Source organism: Pogoniulus pusillus, chromosome 37 (genome assembly GCF_015220805.1).
Source record: "Pogoniulus pusillus isolate bPogPus1 chromosome 37, bPogPus1.pri, whole genome shotgun sequence".
NCBI lineage: Eukaryota > Metazoa > Chordata > Aves > Piciformes > Lybiidae > Pogoniulus > Pogoniulus pusillus.
The window spans coordinates 804,537-822,705 of record NC_087300.1 but is presented as its reverse complement, the minus strand read 5'-3'; the positions used below and the strand labels follow the sequence as shown (position 1 = coordinate 822,705).

Sequence of the window (18,169 nt, the reverse complement as noted above, 5' to 3'; positions counted from 1 at the left end):
GGATTTCTGGCAAGAGTGGCCAGAGATGGGCACAGGCTGAGGGGCTGAGGTCTGAGCAGTCCTGTGGCTCTCTGGGGGGACTGAGCTCTGCTGCTCCAGGAGGCATCCAGCGCCCAGCCTGTGCTCGGCTGATGTGGTCTGCTCCTGCCCCAGGTCTTCTTGGTGAGAAAGATAACAGCACCAGACAGCAACCACCTCTATGCCATGAAAGTGCTCAAGAAGGCAACACTGAAAGGTGAGAGACTTCCTGCAGGGCTCTTGGCTCCAAGTGCAGAGGGGAAATGTCACAGCCGCCACTGCTGGCCCCAGGGTGGCCTGAGGGGAGAAGTGCCTTCAGCTCAGCCAAGAGCCTCCTGTGCCCTCCAGCTGGAAGAGACTCTTGTTGCAGTGCTGGAGGTGGCAGAGATCTGGCTCAGGCCGTCTGGCACTGCAGAGCTGGAGGCTGGGGGCAAGGCTGGCACCGAGGTGCTGTGTGCTGCCTCCTGTCTCTGAGCTGTCCCTCTCGTCCTCAGTGCGTGACCGAGTGAGGACAAAGATAGAAAGGGACATCCTGGCCGATGTCAACCATCCCTTTGTGGTGAAGCTCCATTATGGTGAGTGTGGAGCTGGTCGGGAGGCTGCTGGGGGAGGGGCTGCAGGCACAGGGAGGCACTGGCTGCCTGTGTGCACGATGAGAAGGGTGCCATGAGCAGGCAGAGGAGCAGGAGGCAGCCAGCAGCAGGCTGCCTGGAGGATGCTGAGAGCCTCGTGGTGCCTCACAGGCTTCTGGAGACACCTGGAATGGAGAAGAGGCCTGGGTCAGTCTGCACCCCTCAGTGGCTGTCCTGCTTTGGAGCTTTTACAACCCCCTTAGCACAGATCCCTTCCTGGAAAGGTTTGCTCCTGTGCCTGCTGTCGAGTGGGGAACAGAGCATGGGCTGGGACAAGAGGTTTAAATAGCAAATCCTTGGGATTAAACATTAAATGGGGAGGAACTGAGGCAACAGAGTTAAGCAGTCAGGCCAGAGCCTGGCAGGATTGATGCTCTGGCTCTAGGGAAGCTGAGGATAGCCTCTTCCCTGGGAAGTGACCAGGAGCCAAGCCCCCATCAGTGCCAGAGTGCTGCTGCTGAGCTCCTGCTGCAGCCTCACAGCCAGGCCACCTCACTCGCCCCACAGAACCTGCCCTACCTGGTGTAACCCAGGAGCAGGGCAGCTGCCCAGCTGGAGCCGCTGGGACTGAAAGTGATGAGTGGAACACCCTGGAGCCTGCCCTGGAGCAGGGCTCTGACTGCTGCTGGGGGCTGTGTTCCAGCATTTCAGACGGAGGGGAAGCTGTACCTCATCTTGGATTTCCTCCGGGGAGGTGACCTCTTCACTCGCCTGTCCAAAGAGGTGAGTCTGCTCCTGCTGGGCTCCTGAGGCTCAGCTCCTGCTCAGCTGCCTGGAGAAGTGACTGACCTCTCGGGGGGGGGAAACAGCCCCCAAGCTGCTGCCAGCCCTGAGCTGGCACCAGGAGAGGATGTCTCAGGAACTCTGTGCCCTGGCAGACCGCAGCAGTGTAGGAGCAGGTCTCAGCTCTGCTGGGCATCATGCAGGGGGTGCAGACAGGTGAGAACCATGCCCTGGTGCTGTGGGGTGAGGCAGGGACTGGGACAGGGGAGGAGCTGTGCCAGGTGAAGACAACTGAGAACATAACCTGGTGACCATCAGTGCAGAGGTTTCAAGGTCTGCCTGCTGCTCTGGGGGTGTGGTGTGGCTGCTTAGCTGCTGCTCTAGGGCAGTGAGTGGAGCCTGGGAGACGCGAGTGTGACAGGGCAGGACTGGGGCAGCATGGATGTGAAAGGTCTTGCATGGGTGCCTCGGAGCTTGTGCTGCTGCCAGGCTGTGACCCCAGCTGCTCTCCCCTTCTCCTGCCCTGCTGCAGGTGATGTTCACCGAGGAGGATGTGAAGTTCTACCTAGCAGAGCTGGCTCTGGGGCTCGACCATTTGCACAGCCTGGGCATCATCTACAGGGACCTCAAACCAGAGAAGTACGTGTGGCAGAGCTGGGGCATGGTCTCGACTCACAGCAGCCCAGCCCCAAGCCTGCAGCCAGCCACTGGCACAGCCTTGTGCACAAAGGCAGAGCTGGATGGTGCCCCGAGGCCAGGCAGATGGGAGGTGGCAGTGCCAGTCGAGGCTCAGCAGTGCTGTGGAAGCAGCCTGTGTGCACCACACTCCTGAGCAGCCATCCCTGGCAGGCTCCAGGCTCCTCCTGAGAGCCTTCAGAGGGAAGTGGCACCAGGCTGGGCCTCTGCAGAGACACCAGCTGCAGGACTTGGCTCCTCTCACCCTGGGAGGAGGTCTGGGAGTCAGGGGTGCTGCACCCTGCGTGGGTGCAGAGGGAAGGGAGCTGCCGTCTGTCCTGCTCACACCTTGGTGATGGAGCTTGAAGCAGTGGGGAAGGGGCAGGTACCTCCCTCCTGGGCTCTGGGCACACCTCTGGGCAGCCTCTGCTCCGTGCTGGTTCTCACAGCTCTTGCTGCAGGCAGTGACAGCTTTGCTTTTTGTTCCCTGCTGCAGCATCCTCTTGGATGAGGAAGGACACATCAAGCTCACAGGTAAGGGACTCCACAGAGCCTTCTGCTCCGGCCAGGCTGGCTCTGGCAGCATGGAGCTGCTCCTCGGCCTCCCTGCCCCGTGCTGCTCAGGGCCATGGGCGCCTGCTGCCAGCTGTTCTCTTTGCTAGACTTTGGCTTGAGCAAGGAGGCCATAGACCACGAGAAGAAAGCCTACTCCTTCTGTGGCACCGTGGAGTACATGGCACCAGAGGTGGTGAACCGCCAGGGCCACTCCCACAGCGCTGACTGGTGGTCCTATGGGGTGCTGATGGTAGGTGCCTAGCGCGGGGGCTGGGGACCAGCAGCTGCTCAGCTCTGAAACCCCCTGGTGTGATTCTGCCAACCTGGGGGTGCTCCTCAGGCTCCCCAAAGGGGCTCTGGCCAGGTGCCCTGTGGCTTGGGGGTGCAGGCAGAGCTCCTGAGGCTGCTGTCCCAGTGAGTGCCGGGTGTGTCGGTGCTGGGTGCGCGGTGCTGGGTGGTGCGGGGTGCGCGGTGCGGGTTGCGCGGTGCGGGGTGTGCGGTGCTGGGTGTGCGGCGCTGGGTGGTGCGGGGTGTGCGGTGCTGGGTGTGCGGTGCTGGGTGGTGCGGGGTGCGCGGTGCGGGGTGTGCGGTGCTGGGTGTGCCGTGCTGGGTGTGCGGTGCTGGGTGTGCCGTGCTGGGTGTGCGGTGCTGGGTGGTGCGGGGTGCGCGGTGCGGGGTGTGCCGTGCTGGGTGTGCGGTGCTGGGTGTGCCGTGCTGGGTGTGCCGTGCTGGGTGTGCGGTGCTGGGTGGTGCTGGGTGTGCCGTGCTGGGTGTGCCGTGCTGGGTGTGCGGTGCTGGGTGGTGCTGGGTGCGCGGTGCTGGGTGTGCGGTGCTGGGTGGTGCGGGGTGCGCGGTGCTGGGTGTGCGGTGCTGGGTGCGCAGCGCAGAGCGCATTGGGGTGACCCAGCAAAGGGACATTCGTGTCCCCGCAGCGCGACCCTGCCCGCCCCAGCGCAGGCTGTTGGTGTCTGTGCAGATCTGGTGCCACCATCTGGTGGCAGCTGCCCAGGGCTCCTGCCGCAGCAGCTGCTGGCTCGGCCGTGTTGCCCCTGCAAAGCCTGGCAGCCAGGCCCTGCTGAGCAGGCACGGCGCTGGTTGGCATCTTCGTGGGCCACCGACAGAGCTTTGGCGAGCTCCCAGCTGAGGCTGCAGTGGGATCTGTGCCGCCCTCGGCCTCGCTCAGCTGTGCCCTGCCCTTCTCTCCCCAGTTCGAGATGCTGACTGGCTCGCTGCCCTTCCAGGGCAAGGACCGGAAGGAGACCATGACCCTCATCCTCAAGTAAGAGCAGTTTGCCCCCCGCACGCAGGAGCTGCTCTGGCATGGTGCAATCTGGGGCTGCCCGCAACCGCCGGGCACCGTTCAGCAAGCAGGGTGGCAGCAGCAGCTGGGGCAGAAGGGCAGGGTGCAAATGCCACAGTGGTGATTGTGCTGGGGGGGGAGGTGCTCGTGGGTTGACTTCTCGAAGGCTGCAGCTGATTGCACAACTTCCTGGCAGGGCGAAGCTGGGCATGCCGCAGTTCCTGAGCGCCGAGGCGCAGAGCCTGCTGCGAGCCCTCTTCAAACGGAACCCAGCCAACAGACTGGGTGAGAGCCTGGCCTCTGCTCCAGGGCTGGGCACCCCTGCTGCCACTCTGCGGCCTCCGCGTCCCCCTGGGCCAGCAGCGTGCCCACGCCTGTGCTCAGCTGCTGGCCTCACTTTACAGCCAGGGCCACTCACGGGATGGGTTGGGTTGGAACGGACCTTAAATATCATCCAATTCCACCCCCCCTGCCATGGGCAGGGACACCAGCCCCCATCCAGACCGGGGGAGCTGGGACTGTTCAGCCTGGAGATGAGAAGGCTCCAGGGAGATCTCAAAGCAGTCTTGCAGTACCTGAGGGGGGCTAGAGGAGAGCTGGGGCAGGACTGTTTCCAAGGGCATGGAGTGGTAGGACAGGAGGCAGTGGTTTGAAAGCAGAGCAGGGTGGATTTCGGGTGGACACGAGGAAGAAATCCTTTCCTGTGAGGGTGGTGGAGCACTGGAACAGGTTGCCCAGGGAGGTGGTGGAGGCTCCATCCTTGGAGACATTCAAGGTCAGGCTCGGTGGCTGCTCTGAGCAGCTGCTCTGGTTGGGGCTGTCCCTGCTGGCTGCAGGGGCTTGGGCTGGATGAGCTTTAAAGGTGCTGGGTGTGTGCTGCTGCAGCACACTCACTGGGTGCATCTTTCAGGTTCTGGAGCAGATGGGGCAGAGGAGATCAAACGCCATGCTTTCTACTCCACCATTGACTGGAACGTGAGTGCCGGAGCCACCAGCGCAGAGCTCTGCACCACCCAGCACCTGCCACCCTCTTCTGATGCTCGCACAGCTGTGGCAGAGCTGCCAGCCCCTGTTTGCCTTCTCCCTGCCACAGCAATAACTGCCTCCTGCCAGCATGGCCTGGGCTCTCACCTTGCTTTGGCTTTGCTCATCTCTCAGCAGCAAGCTGCAGGTTTTAGCTGGAGTTTGGCACCCCAGGAATGGTCTTGCACAGAGTGGGGAGGAGCTGGAGAAGCCTTTTTGGCAAGGCGACAGCTCAGTGTGTGCAGCAGGGTGGGAGCTGCCACTGCCCAGCTCCCTGCTGGAGCACCCCAGGTGGTTTCTTCCCTGTTTCCCCTCCCTTGCAGAGGGATTTCCAAGCCCAGGGTTTGAAATGCTTCCCAGGCACCTGGGAGCTGCTCAGCTCCCCCTCCAGCAATGCCAGCAAAGCTTGCTTCAAGCTTCTGCCTCAAGAAGCAATGCAGTGGCAGCGCTGGGATATGGATGTCCTCCTAGGGCAGGTCCTCTGGCCCTGGGGAGGTGCCTGTCAGCAGAGCCTGGAGGCACTTAGGAGGAAGTGGAAAAGCCTGGCGAGGTATATCCATTGTGGATGCTGCTTCTGGAGTGGGGGCAGGTTACACCCAGAGTCCTTTCTCTCCTGGTACATGGTAAACCTGTGGTGTTTGCCCACAGTGACTCAAAAGCACCTCCCTGGCCAAGAAGCCTCACAGAATTAACCAGGTCAGAAAAGACCTCCAGGGTGGTTGAGTTCAACCTAAGCCTTCTAATTAACTAACCCCTGGTGCTAGGTGCCTCATGCAGCCTCCTCTTAGACACCTCCAGGGCTGGGGACTCCACCACCTCCCCAGGCAGCCCATTCCAATGCCAATTTCTCTGTGAAGAATTTCTTACTAAGGTCCAGCCTAAACCTGCCCTGGCACAGCCTGAGGCTGTGTCCTCTTGTGTCCCTGGGTGCCTGGGAGCAGAGCCCAACCCCACCTGGCTACAGCCTCCTTTCCCCTCAGGCTGCTGAGCTGCAGCTCAGTACTAAGCCACAGAAACCCTTTCCTGGCCTCTTGCTGCTTTCCTCCTGCCTTGGCATCGCTCTGAGCAGCGGCAGAGCCCTGCCCTGCCAGGGCCCTGTGGAGTGTGCTTGCCTTGCAGAAGCTGTACCGCAGGGAGATCAAACCTCCCTTCAAGCCGGCGGTCGGGCAGCCAGACGACACCTTCTACTTCGACACCGAGTTCACCTCGCGCACGCCCAAAGGTCTGTCTGAGCCCACGCAGCGCCCAGCGAGGGCCCACGGCTCCGCGCTGCTGTGCCAGTGGCAGCAGGGCAGGGGCTGCCTCCCCTTGGGGTGGCCCAGCTGTGGGCACGCTTGGTGCCACGCGGTGCAGCTCTGGGCCAGAGTCCCCTAAAGAGAAGCCACGGCAAGGGGAAGGCTTCTGCTGCCACAGGCCCCTTGCAGCTGTCTCTGAACTGCTGTTGCAGACTCACCAGGGGTGCCCCCCAGCGCGGGGGCACATCAGCTCTTCCGAGGCTTCAGCTTCGTGGCCACTGGACTGATGGAGGACAGCAAGGGGAAGCCTGCCCAGGCCCCCCTGCACTCCGTGGTACAGGTGAGAAGCAGGGGGGGAGGAACCACTGGCTGCAGCTGCAGGGATGCTCCAGAGTGGGCCTGGGGGACCTACCTCTGTACCCCCTGGAGCACAGTTAATGATCAGAGGGTGGAAGTGCTCTGCTGTGAGGCCAGGCTGAGAGTTGGGCAGTGGGCAGCAGCAGGCAGTGGGCAGCAGCTGGTGGTGGGCAGCAGCAGGCAGTGGGCAGCAGCTGGTGGTGGGCAGCGGCAGGCAGTGGGCAGCAGCAGGCAGTGGGCAGCAGCTGGTGGTGGGCAGCGGCAGGCAGTGGGCAGCAGCTGGTGGTGGGCAGCAGCAGGCAGTGGGCAGCAGCTGGTGGTGGGCAGCAGCAGGCAGTGGGCAGCAGCTGGTGGTGGGCAGCAGCAGGCAGTGGGCAGCAGCTGGTGGTGGGCAGCAGCAGGCAGTGGGCAGCAGCTGGTGGTGGGCTGCCAGCTCGCCCCCTGCTGCAGTCCCCTCCTCGTGCTGCAGCCCTCTGAGCTCTCCGCTCTCCTCCCGCAGCAGCTGCACGGCAAGAACCTGCAGTTCAGCGACGGCTACGTGGTGCAGGAGGCCATCGGCGTCGGCTCCTACTCGGTGTGCAAGCGCTGCCTGCACAAGGCCACCAACATGGAGTATGCTGTCAAGGTCTGGCACTGCCATCACAGCTCACCTGGCACACTGCTGCCCATCCCCACGGGCACCAGAACAATGCCTGGGAGGGAAATCTCTGTCCCTGCTGCAGAGGGCTCCGGGGCAGTGTCTGTGCTGCTGTGCACACAGCCAGGGCAGTATCTGGACTCGAGGAGCAGGATCAGTGCCCTGCTCTCCCAGGGGCACAGCTCTTGGCCTCCCTGTGTGGAGCTCTCTGTGCCTGGCAGCTCTGAAGGTGGAAGCCAAGCATCAGACTCCTCCATCCCAAAGGTCTCTTCCTTCCTCAGCAGTTTGGTGACTGACTGCTGGGGCTGGGGACACAGAGCTGAGCAGGAGCAGCAGGCTGAGGGGACCTGACCTCAGTCTGCAGGCACCTGAAGGCTGGGGGTGAGAGGGTGGGCCCAGACTCTTGCCACTGGTGCCCTGTGATAGCAGGAGGGCAGTGGGCACAGGCTGGAACCCAGGAGGTTCCACCTCAACACGAGGAGAGAATTCTTTGGTGTGAGGGTGCTGGAGGCCTGGAGCAGGCTGCCCAGAGAGGCTCTGGAGGCTCCTTCTCTGCAGAGCTTCTGACCCTGCCTGGACATATCCCTGTGGGGTCTGCCCTGGGTGATCCTGCCCTGGACTCGGTGACCTCCAGAGGTCCCTTCCAGCTCCTGCCACTGGATGGTTCTGATCTCTGCAGGCCCCACACACTGCTCTGCGTTGCTTTCTCCTGAGCCCTTTCCCGGCCAGGGGGCTCAGAGTCCTCCCTCCTGCTGCAGGTCATCGACAAGAGCAAGAGAGACCCTTCTGAGGAGATCGAGATCCTGCTGCGCTACGGGCAGCACCCCAACATCATCACCCTGAAGGACGTGAGTCTGGCTTGGGGGCTGCACCTGGGGGACTGCAGCCTGCCTGGGAGGTGCAGGCTGCCCGGGGGGGGCAGTGCAGCTCCAGCATGGGCAGCTCAATGGGTGCCATGCACTGCTGAGCCCCCTGGCACTGCTGAGTCCCCTGGCACTGCTGAGCTCTGCCTGCTGCTCAGTAACAGAAGGGAGGCTCCAGAGCTCCTTCTGGGTTAACCCCAGTACAAAGAGGAGGCTCTGGAGACCCTTTGGGCTGAACCTCAGTGCAGAAGGGCTCTGGAGGCCCCTCTGGCTGACCCCTGCTCGCCTCCTGGCCAGGTGTACGACGATGGGAAGTTCGTCTACCTGGTGACGGAGCTGATGCGGGGCGGGGAGCTGCTGGACAGGATCCTCAGGCAGAAGTTCTTCTCGGAGCGGGAAGCCAGCTCGGTGCTGCACACCGTCTGCAAGACCGTGGAGTACCTGCACTCCCAGGGGGTGAGTGTGGCTCCCTCTGCCCTCCGGGGAAGCTGGCACTGCCCTCCTCACCCTCTGCCCCGGGCAGTAGCTCCGCCTGGCAGGACTGTTCCTTGCTGGTGTTGCTGTGCTGGCGAGGCAGAGGTGGGGGCTGAGCGTCCCTCTGCACCTGCTGGGCGATGAGCACAGCACTTCCCTGGCCCCACAGGTGGTTCACAGGGACCTGAAGCCCAGCAACATCCTCTACGTGGACGAGTCCGGGAACCCTGAGAGCATTCGCATCTGTGACTTCGGCTTTGCCAAGCAGCTGAGGGCTGAGAACGGCCTGCTCATGACCCCCTGCTACACGGCCAACTTTGTGGCACCTGAGGTGGGCACCCCACTGACCCCAGACCCTTCAGCATCTCTCCTGTCCCTCCCTGAGCCCCTGCTCTCACTGCCCTGCTCCTAACTCCAGCTCATGCTGCGTGCTGGGAGGTAGTGACAGGCACCAGCTGCAGTGAAAACCACGCAGGGGACCTCAGGTGCAGTCCTGCAGCCTGTGCTGCCCTCCTGGGGCATTGAGGCTCTCAAACCCCAGCAGTGTTCTGGGCTGCTTCCCTTCCTGGTGAGCTGCTCGGCCACCGGGGCTGGGATGATTTTCCACTCAGCTGTCTTAGTGTGGAAGAGAGGCAGCACCCCATGGAGCATGGCAGCATGCTGGCACCTGGCTGCTCTGCCACTCTGATGGGCCTGGCAGCTTCCTCTCTTCTGTGACCCCAAAATCCTGATCTTTAGCCCAAGACTTTGCTGCTCAGTTGGGGTGCAGGAGCTTTGCATGTGGATTGCACACAGGGGTCCAGCTGCTCTCCAGGAGCTGAAGGGAGCTCCGCAAGGAGAACCTGGTGGTGCCCAATGCCAGCACAAGGGCAGTGGTGGGAGCTGAGCCACAGGAACTTGGATGTAAACATGAGGAGGAATTTTCTGCCTGTGAGGGTGCCAGAGCCTGGCACAGGCTGCCCAGGGGGGCTGTGGAGTCTCCCTCTCTGGAGATATTCACACCTGCCTGGGTGCATTCCTGTGTGACCTGCTCTGGGTGCTCCTGCTCTGGCAGGGTTGGACTGGATGAGCTCTGGAGGTCCCTTCCAGCCCCTGCCACTCTGTGACCCAAATGCCCTCATTTTTCCTCCTGCCTCTTCTGCTCAGGTGCTGAAGCGCCAAGGCTACGACGAGGGCTGTGACATCTGGAGCCTGGGGGTGCTCCTCTACACCATGCTTGCAGGGTGAGCACCTCAGGCTCCCTGCCAGGCACTCTGCCATGGCGGCAGTGGGGCCCTGCCTTGCCCTGGCAGCCGGATCTGCTCCCTGGCTGGGTGCCAGGGCAGTAAGTCCTGTGCTGTCTCTTCTCTCCCCAGCTGCACTCCCTTTGCTAATGGCCCCAGCGACACTCCAGAGGAGATCCTGGCCCGGATAGGTGGGGGCAGGTTCTCTGTCAGTGGAGGCAACTGGGACACCATCTCCGACATGGCCAAGGTAGGGTTTGGCCTCCCTCTGCGTCACTTTGAGGGGCTGGGGTCAAGCACAGGCAGAGCTGCTGTGAGGCAAGCTTAAAGCAGGCTGGGGAGGCAGGCCAGGAGGGAGAGGAGAGGACCAGCAGCATAGCTCCCACCCTGCAGGCCTGCTCTGGACCAGCCCAGCACTGTGCTGCTTTGGGCTTAGCAGTGCTGGTGGAGCTGCAGGCTGCAGGTCAGTGCCTGGACCTGATGATCTCAAAGGTCTCTCCCAGCCTGGGCAGCTCTGTGGCTCTCCTCAGGCTTCTGCCAGCTCTGTCTGCCAGCATTTGTGTGTTACACCAACCTCCTGCTTGACCCATGTGGGGTTTGCTGCTGTGTTACCCTCCCAGGCCCAGCAAACCCAGATTTGATACCAAAGGAGCTGTCTGGGGACTCGAACTTGGTTTCTGTGTTCAGATCCTGCTGTGGGGGCAGCCAGTTGGCATTTCTGCATCTTCCAAAGTCTAACTTCCCAAACCATGCCCTTAGGACCTGGTATCAAAGATGCTTCATGTAGATCCTCACCAGCGCCTAACAGCCAAGCAGGTCCTGCAGCACCCCTGGATAACGCAGAAGGAAAGCCTGCCCCAGAGCCAGCTCAACCACCAGGACCTGCAGCTTGTGAAGGTACAAAGCCTGGGCTGGGCCTCCAGCTGGCTCCTCGGGCACCAGAGGCTCTTTGGAAAGCAGCAGCCCAGGGAGGGCGATGTGGGCAAAGCAGGAGGGAAGGTCAGAGAGCAGGGCCCAGGGGAGGCAGACCAAGACAAGCTGGGGGGGTTGGCAGGAAATCTGGGGAGGCTCTTTAGCAGCATGGGAGGGAGGTTTAAAGCAAAGGGGGAGATGCTTCTGGCTTTGTGCAGGCCTGGCTGCTCTGGGCTCATCTGGTAAAGCCCTGACTCTGAGATACCTCTGCTGCATCTCAGCCTGGAGAAGAGGAGGCTGAGAGGAGACCTCACTGCTCTCTGCAGCTACTGAAGGAGGCTGGAGTGAGGCTGGTGTTGGCCTCTTTGCCCAGACAGCTAACAACAGGTTTAAGTTGGAGATCAGGAAGCATTTCCTGGCAGAGTGGTCAGGGACTGGCACAGGCTGCCCAGGGGGGTGGAGGAGATGTTCAAGAGACCTGTGGCCATGGAGGTGCTGGGTGGAAGGTTGGACTGGATGATCTTAGAGGCCTTTTCCACCTAAACTGTTCTGTGCTTCTCTGACTGACCTCTGCTGCCTTCTGTCCCAGGGGGCCATGGCTGCCACCTACTCTGCACTGAACAGTTCCAAGCCCAGCCCCCAGCTGAAGCCCATCGAGTCCTCCATCCTGGCACAGAGGAGGGTGAAGAAGCTTCCTTCCACCACACTGTGACCCTGGGGTGCTCTGCAGCCACATGGCGTGGGGCAAGCAGACCCCAGGCTACTGAGACAGGGCAGGAGATGGGCGAGGAAAGCCTGCCCAGGAGCCCCCCTGAGGACTTGCTCTCCAAGGGCCAAGTGCCCTCTCCTGAGGCTGGACTGAGCTGTGAGAGAGCTTCACTGGAGGACTTTCTGGAAGTGTAAATTGCTGATTTTTGAAGACCCTCATCTGTGTGTATGAGACCAGAAGGTAACTGATGTCAGGTGGCACTCAGCAGCAGCCCTGGTTCACCCCTGCCTGCCTAGGGCCAGGTGTCTGCTGTAGCTGCTTGGAGTTGATCCTCTCCAATGCCATCGCAGCTGGAAGACTGCACAAGGTTTGGGGTTTAGGTTTGGGGTTTTTCCTCCCCAGAGTCTCCCCTGCAGGCTCCTAGCCAGCAGCTCTCCTGTTTGTCAAGGCCCTTCCCCTGCCTCCCCCTTTTGTGCCTGTGTGTTTGTAGCATCAGCTCCACTTTTCAGACTGTTTTCCTGTCTCCCCCAGCCCAGCCAGTACTTCTCTGAACAACACCACCCACACCTTTTCCAACCCCCCCTTAGATGCTCTACTTTGGCTCATTGCTTCCCTCTGCCCTCCCACCCTGCTGCTCTCTCCGTGGCTCCCACGGAGTTTGTCACTGGCACAGGGGGGGATGACAAAGAGCTGAGGCTTCAGGCTGGCTCTGGCTGCTGCTTTTACCACCCTGGGGGGGTCGTTTTCCTTCAGCAGGAAGCCACGGAACAATCCATCCCTTCTGGTTTCAGCTGACCTCTGCTCTCCAGCTGCTAACTCAGGGTTTCTTTGGGAGCTGTACAGCACAGATGCCATCAGCTGCCCTCACCTCACCGCCTCACTGCAGAGCTAAGCCACCCTGCTCCTTGCCCCCTCTTGGAAGGGGCTAAGGTTTCTCGCCTGCCTTTTGGGAGATCTGCAAAGCCTTTTTCATCTGGCCCTGTGATGGAGAGGTCAGCAGCAGGGCTGCAGCCTGTGCCCCCTTCTCTCAGGTGCAATAATACCTCACTGCAGCAGGAAGGCAGCAGCAGTTATGGAACAGGGCAGTGACCAGCAGCAGAGGTGGCAGGACGCAGGCTGTGGAGGGGAACCTCTCACTCTCAGGACATTCTAGCACTAATAGAAAGAACACCTGGAGGCAGACTGTGCTGGAAAGAACTTTCTGACCCGCTCCAGCCAGAGGGAGTTGCTGCAGCTGCCTGGGTCAGTGGTGGCTGTTCGTGGGGAGCAGCAGGAGAGCTGCAGGGACGGCACTCGGGCACTCGAGGATGCAGTTGAAGGCAGCGAAGGTTCTTGTGTGAATTTCTGCTACTTTGGGCTGGTCCTGTCAGGAGAGAGGAAAATTTCTTCATTGCTTTCCCCTTTTGCTCAGTGCTGGTTGACTGTAACATGGGGGATTCCATTCTGAGCAGTGCAGCTCGCTCCTCTCCTCCCCTCGCCCTGGCAGGTTTTAATCCCTGGAGCAGCCAGTGAGAGGCTGAAGCAGTCTCGATGCTTTCCTGTGTTAATTCCAAGCACTGCCCCAGTGCCCAGTGCTGCTGAGAGGAGCCCAGGACACACTGCACCTTCTCACTGCAGCTGATTTGGTGGTTTGCTGATAGCTGAGACACTCCAGCACGCAGAATGCCTTTCTTGAGACGACTTCCACACCCTTTTGGCACAACTTTGCAGTGCTGCCACGAACCTGCCTTACGTCTCCTACAGCTGCAGGGAAGCTCTGGGGCCAGTGAGAAGCTTTGCAGATGCCAGGTACCAGGAGCAGCTTCGTTCTGGAGCTGGGGCCCATCCCTTTGGGTGCTGCTGGAATTGAAGCAGACACCTCAACAGTTGTTCAGACTCCCTCCCTTCAAGAGTGGGGCCTAAAAGGGTGGAGGGGGTTGGATGTGACCACCACTGTGAACCTCTCAACAGTCTGGACCATCAGGATGGGTCTTACACCAAATGTTCACCTGCCTGGGTGGGGTCTGGCTCGTTTGGGTCACACTGTGCAAGGCTGCAAACGTCAGTTAGGAAAAACATCACAACCTCTGCTCCAACCTCCCTGTAACGGTGCTGCTGTGAGGCCAACCAGAGTCACCTCAGAGACCTGCAGGACAAGCAGTTGTAGAGCCCTGAGCACAGGGACAGCAGCTCCTGGAGGCTGCAGGCTCTGCCTGGCTATGAGCTGATACCTGCAGTGTCAAACCTTGATGCCTGCCAGCACCAACCCCTTCTGCCCCACTGGGCTCTGCAGCCACTCAGAGTCAGTGCTGCTGTAGGCTGTGGGACCTCCCTGGCTCTGGAGGAGTGAGCAAGAAGGGCTACACCTTGCTCCCTGGGGTGCTTCAACTGAGTTGTTGTGAGTGATCCTTCCCTAAGTAACACAAGGTCTTGATTTCTAGCTCCAAATCGACCAAGTGCTGTTACTTTTTTAATTCCAGTGCTCAATAAACATGGACTTGTTGATCCTTCTCCGTGTGAGAGCTGTCAGTGCCTGGGCTCCTTCTGTCCCCCTCTGGCTGTGGCCTGGCAGCATCCAAGCTGGGACCAGCTGCTGGCAGCTGAGCTGAAATGGCTTTGGTGGAGGTGAAAGTTTGGCCTGACTGAGGCCGAGGCTGCAATGCCTGTCCTGGGGAGACAGGAGGTGACTTAGGGCAGGGCATGGGATGTGCCCTCACAGGAGCTGGAGGGCAGCTTCAGCCTGAGACACAGACAGAGAGACAGCTTCAACCTGAGACCAGACAGACAGACAGCTTCCCTCTGTTTGGAGTGGAAAATGGACCTGAAGGGGAGGTTCAGGTTGGCTCTTAGAAAGAAAATCTGTGCTGCCAGAGTCATCAAGCTCTGCAGAGGCTGCCCAGGGCACTGGTGGAGTCCCCATCCCTGGAGGTGCTCCAGAAAGGTGTGCCCATGGCACCTGGGGCCACGGTTTGGTGGCTGTGACGGTGCTGGGCTGATGTTGGACTCGATGATCTCAGAGGGCTTCTCCAACCCAAACAGTTTTATTCCTCTCAGTCAGCTCACATCACTCTTTTTGCGTCACCTTTAGGCACTTGAGGACAGAGAGTCGTGCAGCTGGTGGCATCCTGGGTGCCACCACCTCCTGGTGGCTGCCGCCCCAGGCCCGCAGGAGGCTCTGGCGGGCGCAAGGCTTTCATGGAGCGTTGGACAATTTAATCCTCTTTTAAGGCAAAGGAAACAGCTGAAATAGTTCAAGGCCTTTTCTTCTTCTTTTTTTTTTTGGTGAGTGCACAGGGGGGCTCTGAATGAAACTTTCATTCATGCTCTGAAAGCTGGAGGTCTGCTGCCACTCCATTTCCTTGCCTCTGGTTATTAAAACATCAAGCTGTCTTCCCGCTGCAGCTCGGCTAACTCGCTGCCGTCCTCCTTTGTGCGGCACAGGGACACCTGCCATTAACACTAATTCTGCTCTGAAGAGGAACTCCCTTTCAGATATGCTTGTCTGAAAATAAATTGACATGTAAAAGGTCTCCTTTGTCAGGAAGTGTGTGGAAAGTGCTGGGGTAAGAAGCTGATGGCTCACAAAAGGAGCCACTGATTCTAAATGGTGTGCGGGGAGGGGGCCAAGGCTGCGTCAGGCAGAGGGGGATGCTGGAGGGGGATGATGAGAGCAGAGCAGGACCTCATGCAAGAAACCTTCTGGGCTTGAGGTCTTCCTCTGTTTGGAGGTGATCATAGCTGGCAAAGGAGACTAGCAGAGAGGTGTAACAGGAACAGGTGGCTGAGAGAGAAATTGCTGCCGAGAATCATGGTGAGAGCTGAGGAGCTGGATGGAGAGGCTGGAGGTGAGGTCTGTAAGCTCAGGGAGGGCAGACTGAGGCTGGAGATGAGCAGGAGGTTCTTGTCAGTGAGGCTGGGCACAGGCTGCCCAGGGAGGCTGTGGATGTCTCCTCCCTGGAGGTGTTCCAGGGCAGGCTGGATGAGGCCTTGAGCAACCTGGGCTGGTGGAGCTGTCCCTGACCATGACAGGGGTTGGGACTGGATGAGCTTTAAGGTCCCCTCCAACCCAACACATTCCATTCCATGGATCTATGGCTCATGGCTGCAGCCTCTGTTTGGTGTCAGGTGTGAGGATTTGGGTGATTCCTGCCCAAGCCTGAGGTGACAAACCTGCTGCCTTGTCTGGAGGGGACTCACTGGGCTGCAAGGACACATTTGGGCAAAACTACCTGGGCACGTTGGCAGCAAGACCTGTGCCTGAAGTGTGTCATGAACTCCAGGGCTCTACTGCTTTCCTGGAACTGAAGTTTGTCCCATTTTTAGTGAGGAGGCAGAAAAAGAATCCTTGGTTAGAATATTCTGTCCTACAGGCAGCATAAGGTACAGAACTTTAACAGCAAACCCAAAGTTGATAATGCCCTAGGCAGGAGGTGGCTCTCTCCTAAGGAAAAGCTTTCCAGCTGGTTCTTTGGGTCAGGCTTTGGAGTGACTCTGCTGCAAAACCTGCTTCAGTACTGAGGAAATGGATGGGCTCCTATGTCTGCGGGTGCTTTGTGGTGTGGAACTGGCTTTCAGCTGCTGCTCAGTGCATTTCTGGGTCTTCCCAGCAAAGAGATCATTCACTTCGTTATTAAGAACAAGGCAAGATATGCTGAGGGCTCAGCAGAACGAAAGTGAAAGCTGCTGCTGCCAGATCAGCTGCTCTCACCTCTGCTCTAACAAGCACAAGCCCTCGGCGTGCTGCTGTGCTCAAATGCTGTCCTGTTTTTAAACAGCAGATGGTGTTAGCAACCTGCACCAGGTGGAACCGCTCCAGCTTTCCGGGAGAGATCAGAAGCAGCAGCAGTTTCTCCTCTCCCTGGGGGCAGTTTCTCCAAGCTGGTCCTCTCCTCGGATAGTTACTAGAGAGGAACCTTCTGCCTCACACGGGCTCCCCTAAAGCCTGCAGCGCTGCCTGGACTTCCTCTGCTTACAACGAAAGGAGCCTGGTAATGGTCTCCGTTACCCTCTGTAGCTGCTCTGCAGGGAGCTGTGATGGGAGCAGGGAGCTGAGTTTGCTGCTGTGCCTCCAGACCCAGCTCCAACCTGCCATCGCCTGTGGGTTTGGTGTCTGGGGCAGCCCTTGCATGCTCCCAATGTGTTAGACACATTTAATTACTGCAGCCTTTGACTCGGAGCCAGGAACTCAGCTGCAGCCTGCAAGGTCTGTGGAAATACCCCAGTCTCAGAGCTGCAAGAGCTGAGCTCAGACTCCAACTCTGGAGCCCTCCCTTAGCTGGGACCGGAGCTCCCGCTGCAGCAGTGGGAATGGCACCGTGGTGGAGCATGGGGATGGGCACCCCAGGACAGGCAGCTGCAGTGCCTGGGCTGCAGGAACTCCCGAGGCAGGCAGGGCTTCAGCCACGTTTGATGCCCAGGTCCTGCTGTGTCCTCTGCCGCTGCAAGCAGCAGGGAAATCTGTACCTGTCAAGAGTAGATTTTCTTTCCCTAGCCACCAAACAAGGTACAGTTCCAGCATGCCCTCTCCACCCCAACTGCCAGCTCTAGTTCTTTCCAAAGGCAGAGGGCTGTGGGCTCACAGCATGGGTTTTCTGCCCACCTGCCACACTCAGCTCAGGCTTTGGGGGACCCCCAGCAGTGGTGAGGCTTGGGGCACCAAGTGGAAGCACTGCCAGTGGCCCTCGGCAGCCTGCTCTAGTTGGAGGTGTCCCTGCTCGCTGCAGGAGGGTTGGACACGATGGCTTTGGAGGGTCCCTTCCAACCAGATGCAATCTGTGATGCTGTGAATTGAAGGTAAGCTCAGAGCAGATGAGTTCCTCTCCAACCTCCTGCCCCTTTCACCAGCTCCTTTTTCTGCACAGCAAACTGTTACATTCCCTCTCTGAGTGCCAAACGCGGTGCAGGAGCAGAAGTCATTTGTTCCAGAAGCAAAAGGAGCTGCTGGCTGCTGTGTTTTGTGGATGCCCACAAACGATCTCTTCTGGTCAGGGCAAGAAACCCAGATGAGAAATTGTTTCTCCTCCAGAGGCGTAAGAGCTGACCCTGAGCTTCGGCAGGGCTGATCCTAAAGCAGGGAGGAGAAGGTGCAGGTCTGCAGCTCCTGCTGCTCGGCTGCGGCTCTGCAGGCACTGTGAGTCTCTGCTAGCAGAGGCCCTCGCCAGCAATTAGCCCCTTTTTAATGAGACAGATCCCCAGCTCCACGACCCCAGCTCGCTCCCTGCTCCGCTGCCTCTCTGTTCAGTCACTTGTCAGCACAGGCTGAGCAGCGGCTCAGAGTCAAAGAGGAGTCCCTTTGCCTACTCTGTTTGAAGCAGGGGTAGGAGCTGCTCTGATGGTTCATTAAAGCTGCCTTTGCTCCTCGTGGCAGAGCAGATTGAGTCGGATCCGCCTCCCAGATCCAGCTGCTGGGCTGGAGCGCTCTGATCTGTGCGCTGGGTGCACGTCTAATTATGGAGGCAATTCCCATGGATACCAAGAAGAATTGCCTGTGCTGGCAAAAACGATCCCAGCTGGGAAAACAGGGAAGGGAAAGCTGCTGGAATATTCAGGAAGAGACTTCAAAAGTTTCTGGAAGGGTAAGTGAAACCTTTTCAGTGCCCTTGTTGCACCTCAACCTGCAAAGAGAGAACCCCACAACAGTCTGGCTTGGAAGGGACCTTAAAGCTCGTCCAGTCCCAACCCCTGCCACAGACAGGGACACCTCCCCTAGCCCAGGCTGCTCAAGGCCTCATCCAGCCTGCCCTTGAGCACTGTCAGGGTTGCAGCTTCCACAATGTCTCTGGGCAACCTGTCCCAGTGCCTCACCGCCCTCCTGGGGAAGAATTTCTTCCTCCTGTCTCATCTCAATCCAGCTT

At 59.6% G+C, this 18,169-nt stretch overlaps 1 protein-coding gene across 5 annotated transcripts in view; it reads left to right on the top strand.

Moving 5' to 3' along the window:
- Positions 1 to 13,826, top strand: part of RPS6KA1 (ribosomal protein S6 kinase A1) — a 48,275-nt gene extending 34,449 nt beyond the window's left edge. For 4 of the 5 annotated variants that reach the window (XM_064172402.1, XM_064172403.1, XM_064172401.1 and 1 more), the window contains 19 exons: positions 154 to 235; positions 513 to 593; positions 1,294 to 1,373; positions 1,906 to 2,012; positions 2,545 to 2,582; positions 2,711 to 2,853; positions 3,812 to 3,882; positions 4,100 to 4,188; positions 4,814 to 4,878; positions 6,046 to 6,148; positions 6,374 to 6,501; positions 7,018 to 7,143; positions 7,914 to 8,003; positions 8,316 to 8,474; positions 8,662 to 8,823; positions 9,639 to 9,715; positions 9,848 to 9,965; positions 10,475 to 10,612; positions 11,217 to 13,826. In XM_064172402.1, the coding sequence (XP_064028472.1) occupies positions 154 to 235; positions 513 to 593; positions 1,294 to 1,373; positions 1,906 to 2,012; positions 2,545 to 2,582; positions 2,711 to 2,853; positions 3,812 to 3,882; positions 4,100 to 4,188; positions 4,814 to 4,878; positions 6,046 to 6,148; positions 6,374 to 6,501; positions 7,018 to 7,143; positions 7,914 to 8,003; positions 8,316 to 8,474; positions 8,662 to 8,823; positions 9,639 to 9,715; positions 9,848 to 9,965; positions 10,475 to 10,612; positions 11,217 to 11,339 (1,980 nt within the window). In that variant the 3' untranslated portion in view covers positions 11,340 to 13,826. The remainder of the gene's footprint in view (positions 1 to 153; positions 236 to 512; positions 594 to 1,293; positions 1,374 to 1,905; positions 2,013 to 2,544; positions 2,583 to 2,710; positions 2,854 to 3,811; positions 3,883 to 4,099; positions 4,189 to 4,813; positions 4,879 to 6,045; positions 6,149 to 6,373; positions 6,502 to 7,017; positions 7,144 to 7,913; positions 8,004 to 8,315; positions 8,475 to 8,661; positions 8,824 to 9,638; positions 9,716 to 9,847; positions 9,966 to 10,474; positions 10,613 to 11,216) is intronic. The other variant, XM_064172400.1, reaches the window with a different exon arrangement.
- Positions 13,827 to 18,169: the final 4,343 nt, after the last annotated feature.